General features: G+C 53.0%; 1 protein-coding gene and 1 pseudogene across 2 annotated transcripts; both read right to left on the minus strand.

Moving 5' to 3' along the window:
- Positions 1 to 2,875: 2,875 nt before the first annotated feature.
- LOC307062038 (DPEP2 neighbor protein-like) lies at positions 2,876 to 4,331 on the minus strand (the record flags this gene model as incomplete). The annotated part of the gene is made up of 2 exons (XM_079717501.1): positions 2,876 to 3,138; positions 4,265 to 4,331. 2 exons carry the CDS (start codon positions 4,329 to 4,331, stop codon positions 2,876 to 2,878), a joined length of 330 nt encoding a protein of 109 aa, XP_079573627.1.
- A 2,697-nt stretch (positions 4,332 to 7,028) lies between these two features.
- On the minus strand, positions 7,029 to 15,373 carry LOC307061898 (putative ATP-dependent RNA helicase DDX28; annotated as a pseudogene). The gene is made up of 3 exons: positions 15,299 to 15,373; positions 7,173 to 8,778; positions 7,029 to 7,040 (listed from the first exon to the last, which is right to left on the minus strand). The product of its transcript is annotated as a putative ATP-dependent RNA helicase DDX28 (transcript).
- Positions 15,374 to 15,944: the final 571 nt, after the last annotated feature.

Raw genomic sequence — 15,944 nt, forward strand, 5'->3', positions numbered from 1 at the left:
ACTATGGTAACTTCATTCCAATGTGAGTAACCTGTGGTCTCTGAGGCCCCCAAAGTGCCCCACATTCCCCAGCAGCCATGGTGGCACCTTGTGTGTCCCTTTGGTACCTGGCCACCCATGAGACTGTCTTTCAGCCTGTCCAAGCTGGTCTAGCCATGGCTGAAATTGTGCAGATTAACATGCTGTAGCCCATTGTGGTAAAACTGCCTCAGGACCAGGGGCATGTTGGTGTGGCTGGAGGGAGGTCAAGGCAAATGGGTGGGCTCCTTAGGTCTTGGGATCAGGCAGGACACATTGCCTGGCCTGGGCCAGCCTGGGGGTCCCCCACCTCACACTGTCACACAGACTATACTAGGAGCAGCTGAGCCCTGGGCTGAGGGGTTCCCGCCAGGGAGGGGATGACAGAGAAGGGGAAGGGCATCCATAGATGATGGAGAGGACATCCAGGGCTGGTGTGAGGGAGCCTCCCCACTAGCGCTGCATGCTCCGGACCTCCTCCCCTGCCCAGGGCCAGGCTAGGCCCCCACCGTCCCCAACAGCCCGCACACACTGCAGCCACCCTTCCACAAGCGGGAAGTCCCGCATCAGGGCCCACGTGCGCTCCCGCGGACTTGGGGTGCTGGAGGTGCCCAGCGTGGTCTGCACGCGGGTTACCGGCCGCAGCAGCAGACTCAGCAGGAGCAGCAGGCACAGCAGAGGCCGCTGGCTGCATGCACGGGGACCTTCGAGGCCCCCGGGCCGCAAGCTGTGCAGGGCAATGCAGGCGGGCAGAGGCGGGTCTGAGAGGGGCGGGCGATGGGGTTCTGCCCGTCGACACAGGCCACCCAGCGGCGCGGCCTCACGAGGAGGGCGGGGTGAGGGAGGGGATACAGAGTCACAGGACCCTGCGACCCGTGTGCGGAGAACCGCGATCCGGGAAGCCCGGCAGCCACAGGGCGGCACTGCCCTCCCGCCCCCTGCTCAGAGGCAGCTCCCGTGGGCTAAGCTGGCCTCTGCTGAGAGCCCACTCGCCTCCCATCGCGGGTTCCCTCCACCCCCGCCCCTCTTCCCACTCCCACTGCTCCGAGGGGGCGCCCTAGGGTGCTCTCCCCCGCCTCTAACCTTCCTGTCCAAGCTGGGGTGCTTCTCTCAGAAGGCCACCTGCAGCCCGAGGCCTCCCGGGAGCACACCTCGTCCCCATCTGCCTGCAGCCGGCCCCGCCCACCCCGAGGGCTGCGTGCGAGGGTCTCTGTGGCCACAAGGGCTCTGGGCTCCCGGTTTCCCGGGACTGGGCCATGGGGGCTGGTGTGGGGGAAGAGATAGTTTCTGGAAATGGCGGGGGTAACCTTGTGAGCTCTGGATTCAGGAGGGGGCCTTCTGCCCCCGACCTTCTCTCTCCTCCTACTTGACTCCCCAACCTGCATGACCATTCTCTGGGGACTTAAACCAGCACCTGGGAACTATCAGGAACCTCCCCCACTTCTGTCAGCCAGCCTCAGGAGAGCGCCCTCAGGAGTTGCTACACCTCCCCAGGGCCTGAATAGAGGGACTTTTGGGATGTGAACTGAACAACCTTCTGGGGAGAGTCAACGACCCTTTTACTCAACAGAGCAGGAACCCAGTCAGTAGGCTATTTGTGTGGAAGGAAATGAAGTCGCTTCCATGGCAGAAGAGCCCCCGCCGCAGCAACCTTCGTCCCAGAGCTGCTGGCTGACCTTCTGGCCAGGATCCCTCCTACCTCAGCGTGGAAGGCCCGGCCTCGTGAAGTGTAGGTTCTGAAGAAAGACCTGGCACCTGGGTTCTGCTGCTACACTTGCCTTATCTCATGGCCCTTGTGGCTCTAGCTTTCCCAGAAACCTCAAGGGCTAAGTGCCTGTGCTTGCTCAGAGGCCGCACGCCATTCCCCATTTCCAGCCTCAGGCCCTCCCGCTAGCTGCCTCCTCTAGGGACCCCCTCCCCCCAACACACACACACACACGCACACTGGGGATGTGCCTTCTCACAGCAGCTCAACCACTGAGATGATTTAGGGACTGTGCCCAAACTCCTGCATCCCCAGCCTCTCAAGTTTTTGCTCTGATCCCTGGCACCCCCTGGAGCTGTTCCACCTTTGGAACCTTTCCCGGGTGGCAGGAGTGCCTAGCACAGGGGTAGTGACCTAAGTCTGAGCACTGGCGATCCTACAAATCTGTTACAGAAAAACATTTTATTGAGCAGTAAGGGACGCCACTGGGGACGGAAAGGCCTGGCAATAAAGGATCATGTGAACCTCGGGGCAAGGTGCGTGCTGCTTGACTCTCCATCCTGTTCTTGCTTCAGGGAGCAGGGCTTCCTGGGCCTCTCTGTCCTGCCTCCTGAGACCCCAGGCAGGAGGCTCTTTGGGAAGCCACAGATTGCTGCTTTCAGTTTCAAAAAGCCCAGCTCCCCCCTGGTTTGTGGTGGTGGCCGCTGACAATGGCTCAGGGCAGGAGCCCATGTGGTAGACTGCTAAGGCTTCTCTGCACCCTGTATCTGCTCCTGCATCCTCCTCGGCTCGCAGAGTGCAGACTTCACTTTCTTCAGCTCACAAAGGGGCCCGTGAGGATTGAGCAGAGGAATGCCAGGTTTTCTTCCAGGCCAGCTTCTGCCCTGGGATGTTCAGTGCGGACTCTCATTTCAAACCTCACTTTCTGAGGCTCCTGGCTTATGGCCATTGAGTGTGCAGGGAGGCTCCTGGCTGAGGAAGGCTCAGACAGAACGACGCAGGTTCTAATCTGTGGTAGTGGGCAGTGGTGGGGCGGGCGGGAGGGGTCACTGCAGGAAGAGGCATTCGCTGCCTTAGGCAGTTAAACCATTGCCCTGTCTTCAGAATGGTTCAGCCAGCAAGATTCTGTGGAGCCCGCCTCCTGGCACCATGCTACAATCGCCGGATTTTGGGTCTGGAGCAACCGAGATCTTCGTCCGACTCTTCCGGAGTGTGCTTTCTCTCGGGAGCACATCTGGGGACTGGCTTCTCGGCTTCCGCCTTTGCTGGCGTGGCCAAAGGAGCATCCCCGTAGGCCCGGTAGCCACCAACCAGGCAGTATGTCTCCCCATGCCGGCCCAACTGCGTTTCTCCACACCCTCGGTTGAGGATATGGTAGTGACCAGGTGTAGGAGGAGAAATGGGAGCCACAGCTGCTGCAAAGAAAAGCAGAGCTGATCAGTCACTTCTGCTGTACACAGTCTCCTGCCAGAATTTCCCTCTCTCATGTCTCTCCCAGTTTCTGGCTGAAGACCTTTAATCTACTTGACATCCGAAACACAGCCTTGGCCCATCACCTCTATGAGTCCCTAGAGAAGGGACACTGGCTACAAAAGCAATTCCTAGAGCCTACGGTTGCATCAGGTGAGGTAGTCTCTTCACCGTTGCCAGGGAAAACAGTAGAACCCGAAAGAAATTGCAATCATGATCCTCTCATCTCTCCCTTCCACAACAGAGAAAACATTTCTTGCAGTGTGTCACTTCTGAGGCTTTAATGGAAACGTCTTTCAAGTTTTGGAAAAAGATAATCTAATATAAATTGGTTAAGGACCCCTCCCACCTTGGCAACCCCTCTTGGGCCCCATTTATACTGCCTGTTACAACCACACTGAACTCTAGCCCTCTGATACTTTTATCTAGATTAGAACAAGGCCAAATACTGAGGCAGAGTGATCAGGAGACTCAGAACCGGGTTCTGGGTACCAAGTGTAGGCTCACATCCACCCAGCCTCCTGGGACACCATCTGCTCAGCCCTCCAGTCTCACTAGCACTTCATCACCCCCCTTGGTTCTTCCGGTCTTCCCATGAATATGGCACCACCCTCTCCCCTAGTACTCAGCAGCTCAGTATGGGATGTGTCTGAGGAGACCGATATAGATGTGTACATGACAGCACAGAGGTGCCTGGGTTTGAAGGTGCGGTTCAAGAGTGGCCCTCTTCCTCAAACTGCTCCGTTTACCATCTGCCAACAAAAATGAGCTTGTCTTTTGCTAAGAGGCCAATCAGGAAAGGGTCTGAATGGAAGCATCCTGTAGCCCAAAGCGGAAGGCTACATTTATAAAGTTCAGAAGCTTCCTGCACACTAGTTCAGGGATGACCTTTCACTTGTCCTCAGCAGTGAGCACTGTGGGACCCTGAAGGTGTCCCAGGTCACTGGTATTACTTACAGCTGGGAAAGTGCTGAGGTTTACGTAGTGGGCAAGCCCCATAGGAACATGTGGCAGCCAGGTGAGGTTGTGTGTACACCATGCCTCTTCTACAGATGCCCGGTCTCGGTGTACCTGCTGCACTGCCCAGCCAGGGAACAGAGCACAGGTTTGAGTAAATATAGACGATCCGGTCAGACATTCTCAGACAACCAAAGAGATTGGTATCTGGTGGAGAACTGGTAGGGAAGTTTCTCTGAGGGCAGCACGTTTCCATAGTTACGCTGCCATGGAAACTGTGAGAAGGCCTGTGAGGTCATCACTACCCCGTGAGGTCATAATAAGGAACCTGTGACTTGCGGTCAGGCTTCAGGAGGAGGGGCAGTTTTGTGGCGGAGAGCAGGGTGGAGGCAGAGGTGCTCTGCCTGGTCCCTCACACCTGGGCCTCCCCGTCCATGCCCTAGTCTAGTAGACACCCCACGTGGGGCATGCAGGTGGGCTGGTACAGCCCCAGGGGCCCCAGGAGGGCGAGAGACCCACATTCTGAAATTGGCTTGAGAGGCAAGATTAACGTTAAGAGACAGCTAGGTTGTATGGCACTGACCCTAAGAGGCAGAGACTTGTGTGGACTGGGGAATCAGGGAAGGCTCCTTGGCAGTGGGCCTGAAGGACAAGTGAGATTTGGACCCATGGGGAAGAGAGGGAAGACATTCCAGTTTGGAAGAATACAAGCAAAGACACACTCTTCTCGACCTTGTCCTGCCCCAAATATAAATTCATAGAATCCTCACATTTTTACACCTGAGGGCTTAAAAAAACCAAGATGTTAAGGGGCCTACCCAGTGTTACACAGGTAGTGGAGAGGGGTTCTGCTCAATGGTTACGTTCATGTCGGGGCTCCAGATTTACAGCTGATAGGAATGTGAGGACAAGCTCATGCCGTTTCAAACATTTCCAAGTGGTACTGAGAGAGATGTTAAAGGTGCAAAATGAGGGTGCTGAATGACCTCACAAAGTGGGAATGGTGGGCCCATTTTAATATGAAATTCAAAACAAATTCATGACAAAAGGACATAATACAAAATGACAACATAATCCTTACACTCCCCTCTGCCCTAGAAGTAAAAATCATTATAATCCTGTCTCTCTCCACCATGAAAGGATGAGATAAAGGCTCAGCAGCAGCCCGCGTGAAAATCACGGTCAACACTGTGAAGAGGGCTTAGTAAGACAACTTGGTCCGACTCAGAGAAGGAAAGAGACAACTCTGCCCTTAGCCTGATCAGGCCCACAGGAAGGAACCACACTTGGGGCAGCCTTTGATAGTGTGGTAATGAGAGAGAACCTTCTTTAGGAGGGGACTCCCTGTTGCCGACCTTGAAAAAGATGGGACCTTCGTTTACTGGGGCTGTTGCAGAGGGGATGTGGCCAGGAGGTAGAGACTGCTTGGACTACCCTTTTAGAGGTTGGGCCACCCTGGTTGAGAACCACAGCACCTTCTATCCCTAAACTGCTTGAATCAGTGGGTGCCCGTTAGGACAGACGAAGTCAGGCCTCATTGGAGCAGACTGCCTTTGGGAGTGGTAGAAGGTAACTGTGAAGGGGAATGCTCGCTCTGGCGGAGGTTTGTCACGGCAGGTGGGCCAGCATGAGACCATTCAGAATCTCCAAGGCTCCGGAGATTACTTGGCTGGGAGCATCCCTCTGATGTGGTGTGGGGACTCCTACCTTAACAGGACCTGGCTAGGCATCCGGGGGAGGCAGAATAAACGGTTTATGAACTTAAGAGAGCGAGCGAATCACCTGGGGGTTCCCCCAAACCACTTCAAAGGCCTTGCACCTGGAGTCTTGAGCCAACCCTCAGAAAACTTATCTAGACCTGGAGTAGGGCTCAGGAAGCTGCACTTTTCATAAGCTTCCTGGGCAGTCCCACCACAGCGGTCCATGGATAGAGAGACCAAATTATTGTGTATTCTCGGTTGCTTTTGGGAGTCAAAGTGGGCAATATTAAAAACTGCAGCAGGCATATGTATAAACAGGGAATATTCAAGGCAAGCAGAGGCGTATAGTTATTCTATGCATGAATCAGATTTGAGAAAAGCTAGCCTGGTGGTTAAAGAACACAACCCTGAGGACAGACAGACCAGATTCCTTCCTACTTACTTGGGTGACTTTGACCAAGTTCTTTTATCCTTCCGACTGTTTCTTCATATGGAATAGAGCTATGACTGTACATTTGGCACAATATTCTCTCTCGGCAAAGGTTGCTCTGGGTCCATTTGTGTTCTCTACAACTTAACCCTTTCCAGTGTGCAAGCATTTTTAAGTTGTTTGGTGAACTATTACATTTGACTTTCAACAGTTCATTACTTTGGGCAAATCTTATATAATGCTGCAGAGACTAGAACCTATGCAGAGATAGTGAGAGGATGTTATAAGCTTATTCTGCCGGTTTATAAAAAAGTTTAACCTTTTCTCCTCTTCCTCCACCTGCCACCAAGAGATGAGAAAGAAGGCAGAGCCTGGAAATGCACACCAAGCAATACTTCGGTGTCAGTTTGCCTTTTATTCCTCTGCCAGTACTTCCCAGAGAGATTTCACCAAAAGTGCCTAAGCTTGCCATGGCCATTGTTGTGAAGAAAGTTTCTCTCTATTGCTAGTCACATCCCCTTTTCCTTCTCCTGGAGGCTTAATGGATGTTTGGGGGCAGGAAACAAAATTTAAACTAAAACATCAATTGAAAGAGCCTTCGTCCTAAGTGTGGTAGTTTGGAGTGTGCATCTTCTCAGAGTCTACTGAATTCTGCCCCAGTGGAAACTGTTATTAAGGGGCACCCATAGAAATATCGCTTATTGTTAGAAACCACGACATAATACAGAGCCAAGATCGACATTATTCTTCACGTGAAAGACTGCAGAGAGCCAAGCGGAGTAGTTCACCCTCAAGTGCTGGCCAGCAACTAACCTTTTGAAGCCAGACTGCAGCCCGGGTCTTCAGAAGGTGACTAGGCAGCCCAGAGCACCCTACTGACAAGTGTGCTCACCCATCCAGCACAGAGGGATAGATCCCTGTTATGGCATCTTATATAAGCCTGCTGCAATAAGGTTTGCTGGTGCAAAGGCTCTCTCACTGAGGACCCCAGTCCTGGAAGTCTTCTCCTCCGGTGAGTTGCCAGTTCAATCTTCTGAGCCAGGCTCACGTCCCAGGGATGGGTCACAAAGCTGACGACGGTGCCTGGCACCTCGCTCCCCACCCGGCCCACCCTCCCTGCTCTGTGGATGTAGTCTTGCAGGGTGAGAGGGAAATCATAATTGATGACTAGCTCCACCTGGGTGCTGTCCAGGCCCCGAGAGGCGATGTCTGTGCAGAGAAGAATGTCTCGGGAGCCCTTCTGGAAGGACTGGAAGATGCCTGCTCTCATTGAGGCTGGCATCTGTCCCTGCAGTCTTAAGTGTTGGATTTTGTGGTCATCCAGAATATATACCCCAGCCAGTTCACAGTGCTGGAGCAATTACAGAACACCAGAACAGTTCCTGTGGGGCCAGTCCTATATGCTCTGTCATGCTGCCTGAGGATCTGCACCAACCCAGTCACCTTCTCTGTTCCCTTCGGCCTCATGAATGTCTGTCTGACATGAGGCATGATGCAGTGGAGCTTGTCACTGGTAACGGTGGTTAGAGAGTCTAAGCTGGCAACTTTACTCAGCAGCTGGCCTACACCTTCGGGAAATGTGGCCCCCACCAGCACTAACTGAGCTTTGAGATTGAAGGGGTCTTTTAAGTCAGCTGGGCCTTCTGCTATATGGCTCCCCTCCAAGATGTAATCCACCAGTTCCAGGAAGATTTCATCCAACAGCGTGTCTGCATCATCCAACACCAAGAAGGAGAGCGGCTCCAGGCTGATCAGTTGAGTTTTCAGGGCCTTCCACAGAGCCCCCGGAGTGGCCACCAGAATATCTGCTGGAGGTTGTTTGGACAGTTGCAGCCTGATCCTCCTCATGCCATGGCCTCTCCCTAACTCCCGCACCTGGAGGTCCAAGGAGCTGCCCAAGGGCTGGGCCACGGCCCGCACCAGTTCGGCTAATTTTCGAGAAGGCACAAGAACCAGGCCTCGAGGAGCAGGGATACGACAGGGGTCCAGGCTTGGCTGGCCCAAGAGCCGTTGAAGGAGAGGTAGCATGTAGCTGACAGTTTTGCCACTGCCGGTTTCTGCGGCGCAGAGGATGTGGCGGCCGCGAAGGAGTGGGGGAATGGTACTCCACTGCACGGTTGTGGGCCGAACAACTTCGGGAGCAGCCTCTTGTAGTGCGCTCAGAACGCGGAGCTCCAGACCCAGTTCGGTTCAGCTGCCGTTGGGCGAGAGGTTCCGCAGCGCTGGAGTCTCATATTGCACGCGCTCGATGGAGAAATGGTCCGCATGGGCGCGCCGATTCCTCCAGCCGCACGAAGCGAGTGGCGCGGGCTCCCAAGGGCCCAGCGTGAGGTGTGCCGCTGGTTCAACTCCGGTCGCCGCGCTGACATCAGCAGCGGCCCCGGTCGCTCCAGCACCGGCCGCGAGGGGCTCCGCTGCCCGCTCTGCCGCTCTTCCTGCCGCCGCTGTAGAGCCCGCGGGATGCGTACCACGGGCAGGGGCTCGTTGGGACCGCGGACCTTCAGGTCCCGGCGAGGCGCCAGAAACAACTGAACCGCGAGCGACCACAGCCCCACCCGCCGTGCCAGAGCCATGCTCCCCTTGCTGCGGAGAGGCGCACGACAGTGACGTCACGGGCGCGCCAAGGCCTCGCGGATGGTGGCTGGCGCGGCTCAGTAAGGCCCGCGGAATCGGCGAACTGTGTGGAAGGAGCGGGATCTGTAGAGCTCAGCAGCGGCGAGGTCTGTAGGTCCGAACAGGGAATGGTGACTCCACACCCCGGCCAACCTTGGGGAAGGGTGCGCGACGGAGGCAGGACCGGGGTCTGGTGATACGCGGCGATGGGGCCCTGGCATTACGAACCAGGAGGGCGGAGGGCTTCTGGCGATCCGATGTCCGATCCCTGCCGTGCTCTTTCGTCGCCCTCACAGCTCCTGTCATGGCTCAGCCAGTTCGGGTCTCCCCCTGTGACTTATGAGGGTGCGGCGATGTTTTTCCCAGATGTGGTCCTCGTGTAAGGTCTTTGAATACAAGTATATATTGAGAGTCTGAGTGAATGGTCAGGCCTGGGGGCCGAGACCAGGAGTCCGGAGTCGTAGGTCCAGGCTCACCCTTCCCTTAGAGCTCCCCAGAGAGCTGAGGGCCCCGAGGGCAAGCTGATGGCTTTCCGCGTATCTTCTCTAAAGTCAAGAGAACTCATCCCTTGGTGCTTTTCCCCTTTCTTTTCAGCTGAGGTTCATTCTCCCCTCCCTTGTCACCCTTAACAACTTCTCATCCTGAACCCACTGCTTTCTTGGGTAGTTCACCTCCACCGGCTTTCCAGTCAGATACCTCAATTCCGTAAATAGCAGCGAGGAGGGTCCTGCTACAGGTTTGTGGCTTGTCTCACAAAGCCATGGTCAGGCAGAATATTTTACTTGAATTCAGTTGTTCAGGTTGCCAAAAAGCCTTACACTACTGGTACTTCTTGAATGGATCCCGAAAATGGGTGTCCGATCATTTCTGTAACTTCCAGTGCCTGGAGTAGGAGATAAGGTAAACGTGGATTAACCACCTGGGAGGTTCTTAACATCTGGAGAAAGAGTTTTACTTTCATCAGATACCATTATAGAGATAAATACTACTAAATTTCAAATAGCATTTTGATACACGATAGACTTTCTGGAGAGTTACCTGTTAAGCCAGCAGAGAAGAGAGGTTTGAGTACTCATGGGTGAACAGAGTCACCCATGTATAGTCACCCATTGGATAGAGCAGTGGCTCTTGAGTGAGGGTGATTTTGACATCACCCGTCCTCCAGGACGTTTGACAGTGGCTGGAGACATTTTTCTTTGTCACATCCGGGGTGTGGGGGGTGGGGGTGGGGGGCGGTGCTGCAGACATCTAGTGGGTAGTGGCCAGGATGCTACTACATATCGTACAAGGCGTAGGACAGCCCTCCCCACCACCCCAAAAGAATTATCTGGCCCAAAATGTCAGTAGCGTGCTATGGAGAAACCTTGGATAGAGGCTGAGGACTGAAGAGAGGCTGAGGTTCTCACGTGTACTCTCACCTCAGGTTGTCAGTCACACTTGCCAGACCCTCGTGTGGCCCTGCCCCTTTCCTAGAATCTGTAGCAGGCACACTGATGCCATTGCTTCTCATGGCCTTGGGAGGAGAAAACCTTGGGGGCTCCTCAAAGTCATAAACACAGGAAGGAAGGAGTGATTTAGGAGGGTGACGTGGGAGAAGAGAGCTTTAGGGAGAACAAAATTGTCCTCATGTGTTTGGGAAATGTGCCAGATGGAAAAGAGATGAGGTGTGCCATGGGGTGTACCATTGCAGAAGGCAGACTGGGACTGATGCGTGACAGGGAGTCAGATTCTGAATTTGGTATAGACTGCTGTAGCAACTAGAAGTGCCTAGACCTGTGTAGACAGTGCTGGGTTTTCTGTCACTGCAAAGTTCATGTATAGGCTGATGACCAGTGACTGGTGATATGAAAGAGGGGATTTCATATAAAGGATGCTCTAAGATGTTGTGATTCTACACTACTTTTATGATTCCTTCCCAGAACTCGGAGCTCCTCGTTCGTTAGCTGAAGAGCTCCTTGGATGTCTGCTCTGACAAGTTTCATCCATTTACATGTGCCACTCATTTTTCAGGTACAAAACAAAGAATCGCTTTGCACAAAGCCAGAAGGGATACACTGAAAGAATGATCAGAAAAGAATAATACATAGGTAAGCATTTACATTGACTTTCTCCACATATTTGAGACAGGGTAGCTGGTTAGTGGCTGCTTTCTCGTGCTCGAGCCCTTACAACGTGATCTCCTCAGAATGTCATAGGGATAGGAGCCTGTCTGAGCCTGTGTGTCTCTGCCCGTGGCCCCTAGTTTCTTCGTGTCGTTGCTTTAGATACTGTGTAAGGCCCTTCTCTTTTCCTCCGATCACAGCAGACACTGAGTAACCTCTAGTTCTGACTGAGATGCATATTTCACATTATAGTACTTTGAAATGAGAAAGGTTTACCTATTGTGGAAACAAATGTAGGCTCCTGGGAATGTTAGTGTCACATGGTAATGTATTTCCCAGGGCTGCCATGGTAACTGACGTTGCCTGGTTACTCCCTAAGTTTTGAAAAGAATGTCTCCTTGGATCTCAGGTGATAGTGGTACATTCCTTCCTTCATTTATTCATTCAGTATATATTTTCTGAGCACCATGTATGTCCCAGGTACTTTTCATATGGACAGTGAATGAAACAGACAAAATTCCTGCCCTAGTGAAGTGTATATTCTGATTAAAATGGGGTGAGGCCTGGCCATTGGTAGTTTTAAAAATCTCTCCAGATGATTCTAATGTACAGCTAGGTTTGAGAATCACAGTTACAAGTGAAGCACTTTGGGAATTGCAGAGGCATTGCAGAAATAAAAAGTGGCTGGCTATTCGTATTCCTTCGCTATTCCTGCATTCTCCTGCCTGCATCCGGACTGTTGTACAAGTGCCGATCATTTTCTTTTCAGCCCTTTTCGCTGTTTGCCTAGACCCTTTATCCCTCTTTCTAACCTAACACCCTACCTCCTTCTGGTCTTCCAACCTCCAGTCCATCATCTGTTTGGGATTTATCCTAAAGTTGGTGGGAAGCCATTGCAGGGTATAAACAGGGAAGTGGTGTTAGCAGAGATGCCTTTTTCAGACACCATACTGGCTATTGTAAGAGAATGGATAGGAGGGGGCAGGAGAAGATTTGGGGAGACTCATTAGGAGACTGGCTTTGTGCACAGTGGTGGCCTTGGAGGTGGAGTAAAGCAGGCACGTTAGAGTCATATTTGGAAGGTTAGTGATGGCTTGGAGGCGAATAGGAGTAAGCGATGAATTGGATGTGGGGAATGTGGGTTAATGGTGTGTAATTGGGTAAATGGAGGTGCTACTTACTGAAATGGGAAAAATTTTCTCCCCACATATTGGCCTGATAAACACCTTCTCACCCTTTAGACCTTGAATCAGAGATCCTTTCTTTTTTTATTTTAATATATTTTATTTTATTTCATTTTTATTTGGGCTGCGGTGCCGGCTTTCAGGATCTTAGTTCCCTAACCAGGGATTGAACCCAGGCCCCCTGAACTGGAGGCACAGGGTCCTAACCAGAGGACCACCGGGGAATTCCAAGCAGAGATTTTTTTTTTTTTTTTTTAAATATAAGCTTTAATCAATCAATTTTTGGCCGCGTTGGGTCTTCGTTGCCGCGCGTGGGCTTTCTGTCGTTGCGGCGAGGAGGGGCTACCCTTCGTCGTGGGGCACGGGCTTCTCACTGCAGGGGCTTCTCTTGTTGCGGAGCCCGGGCTCTATGTGCGCGGGCTTCAGAAGTTGTGGCGCATGGGCTCAGTAGCGGTGGCTCGTGGGCTTAGTTTAGTTGCTCCGAGGCATGCGGGATCTTCCTGGAGCAGGGAGCAAACCCGTGTCCCCTGCATTGGCAGGTGGATTCTTGTTTTTGTTTTTGTTTTGTTTTGTTTTAAACGTATTTATTGGAGTATAATTGCTTTACAGTGGTGTGTTAGTTTCTGCTGTATAACAAAGTGCATCAGCTCTATGCATACGTATATCCCCATATCCCCTCCCTCTCGAGTCTGCCTCCACCCTCCTGATCCCACCCCTCTAGGTGGTGGCAAGGCACTGAGTTGATCTCCCTTTGCGATGCCGCTGCTTCCCACTACCTAGCTATTTTACATTTGGTATTGTATATATGTCAGTGCTACTCTATTACTTCATCGCAGCTTACCCTTCCCCCTCCCCGTGTCCTCAAGTCCATTCCCTACGTCTGCGTCTTTATTCCTGTCCTGCCCCTAGCTTCATCAGAACTATTTTATTTTTTTAGATTCCATACATATGTGTTAGCGTACGGTATTTGTTTTTCTTTCTGACTTACTTCACTCTGTATGACAGACTCTAGGTCTATCCACCTCAGTACAAGTAACTCAATTTCATTTCTTTTTAAGGCTGAGTAATATTCCATTGTATATATGTGCCACATCTTCTTATCTCTTCGTCTGTCGATGGACACTTGGGTTGCTTCCATGTCCTGGCTATTGTAAATAGTGCTGGCTGGCGGATTCTGAGCCGCTGCGCCACCAGGGAAGTCCACAGAGATTATTTTTTGAGGGAGGCCCTCCTCAACCCCCATCAGTCTCTTCGCTGCTGAGCTAGACTCCTACAGCCTTACGTAAGTGCTCCATCATAGCACCGTGCACACTTTTATTTTCACACATATTTGTAAGTTCCCTTTCTATAACCCTCTGTTCTATTGAACCTTACCCTCCTGCCTCATCTTTTTGTCTCTAGTGCCTAGCAGTGCTTGGCATATCTTAGGGGCTCAGTAAGTGTCCGTTGAATAAATAATTGGAGACAGAGTACGAGGCTTAGGAAGGTTGATCAAGGCTTTGTTTTCTACACGTGGAGTAGGAGATGCCCTTAACACATCCGAGTGGGGATGTGTTTTGAGCAGTTGGTGTGAGGTTGGGATGCCTTTGGAGATGATCGTGGCCAATATTTTATACCATGGGAGTGAATAAATTTGTGGGGCAGGCTGTGTGAAATTAGCAGGGAAGAGGGCCCACGACTGAGGAGCAACCTCAACATGTGAGGGCAGGAGGTGAAACCAGGAAAAGAGACTGCAAAGCAGGGGTAGAGAGAAAAACTGGGAGAGTGTGCGGTCGACGAACCCAGGGAGGAGAGAGATCAAGCAAGAGGGGAGGCTTCACCATGCCATGTGCTGCTAGCAGAACAAGACTGAGGACAGGTCAGTGTCTCATAGATTGAGCCACTTCGAGGTAATTGGTGACTTTAATCAGAGCAGTTTTGGGGAGAGTGGCAGAGGGGGAGGGCATGCCGGAGTGGGCTGAGTAGTACAAAGGTAGTACCTCTGAGAAGAGCATCCTTGGCAAGCTTTGTGGTTTTTAGGAGGGACCGAGTTTGCTTAGAATAAATAAATTAACAGTTATCTCTGGGCCACGGGATTTGGATTTTCTTCGTTTTACTCCTGTTGCTCTACCCTCAAAATATTTTTAGAATGTGACCACTTCTCACCACCTCCCCTACTATCTCTCCGTCCTGAGCCACCATCATCTCTGACATCGGTGGCAGAAGAGCCTTCTGATGATCTGCCAGTGTCTACCGTGGCCCCCACAGTCTGTTTTTCATACAGCAGTCAGCGTGATCATGGGGACTGTGATCAGTCATGCCACTCCTCTCCTTCAAAGCCTTCACTGGCTCCTATCGTGAAGCGCTAACACGGCCCGCAGAGCGTCCGACAAGGCCATTCGGGGTCCGACCACTGTGTCCTACCTGCTTACTGCTCTCCATCCATTGTGTATCTGACTTCCATTACCCTCTTCTCCTTTCTGTGCTGCAACCACAGTGGCCTCCTTCCTGTTCTTCTAACACACCAGACAAGCGCCTGCCCCAGGGTCTTTGCACTGGCCCTTACCTCTCCTGTGCGCTCTTCCATTAGATACGAACTTGGCTAACTCAAATCTCTGCTCAGATGTCACCTTCTCCTTGAAGTTTATCTGGGCTCCTCCTCTATTGTAAATTTTAACCTACGGGGATGAGGTGGGGGGTGGGGAATGGGGGAGGGTGGTCAGAGGATACAAACTTCCAGTTACAAGACAAATACGTTCTGGGATGTAATGTGCAGCATGGCAACTATGGTTAACAATACTGTATTGTATCTTTTTTCATGTTATTTATTTGTTTACTTTTGGCTGTGTTGGGTCTTCGTTGCTGCACGTGGGCTTTCCCTAGTTGCGGTGAGTGGGGGCTCCTCTTCGTTGCGGTGCACCGCCTTCTCACTGTGGTGGCTTCTCTTGTTGGGGGCCACCGGCTCTAGGCGCGTGGGCTTCAGTAGTTGCGGCACGTGAGCTCAGTCGTTGTGGCAGCGGCCCAGGTCGCGCCAGCACCGGCCGCGGGGGGCTCCGCTGCCCACTCTGCCGCTCTTCCTGCCGCCGCTGTGGAGCCCGCAGGATGCGCACCACGGGCAGGGGCTCGATGGGACCGCAGACCGTCAGGTCCCGGCGAGGCGCCAGAAGCAAGCGAGCCGCGAGCGACAACAGCCGCAGCCGCCGTGCGAGAGCCATACACCCCTTGTTGCGGGAGAGGCGCATGACAGTGACGTCACAGGCGCACCAAGGCCTCGCGGACGGCGGCCGGCGCGGCTGAGTAAGGCCCGCGGACTCGGCGAACTGTGTGGAAGGAGCGGGATCTGTAGAGCTCAGCAGCGGCGAGGTCTGTAGGTCCGAACCGGGAATGGTGACTCCAGACCCCCGCCAACCTTGGGGAAGGGTGCGCGACGGAGGCAGGACCGGGGTCCGGCGATACGCGGCGATGGGACCCTGGCATTACGAACCAGGAGGGCGGAGGGCTTCTGGCGATCCGATGTCCGATCCCTGCCGTGCTCTCTTGTCGCCCTCACAGCTCCTGTCGTGGCTTGGCCAGTTCGGGTCTCCCCCTGTGACTTATGATGAGGGTGCGGCGATGTTTTCCCAGATGTGGTCCCCGTGTAAGGTCTTTGAATACAAGTATTTATTGAGAGTCTGAGTGAATGGTCAGGCCTGGGGGCCGAGACCAGGAGTCCGGAGTCGTAGGTCCAGGCTCACCCTTCCCTTAGAGCTCCCCAGAGAGCTGAGGGCCCCGAGGGCAAGCTGATGG

The sequence above is a fragment of the Hyperoodon ampullatus genome, assembly GCF_949752795.1.
Source record: "Hyperoodon ampullatus genome assembly, chromosome: 13".
NCBI lineage: Eukaryota > Metazoa > Chordata > Mammalia > Artiodactyla > Ziphiidae > Hyperoodon > Hyperoodon ampullatus.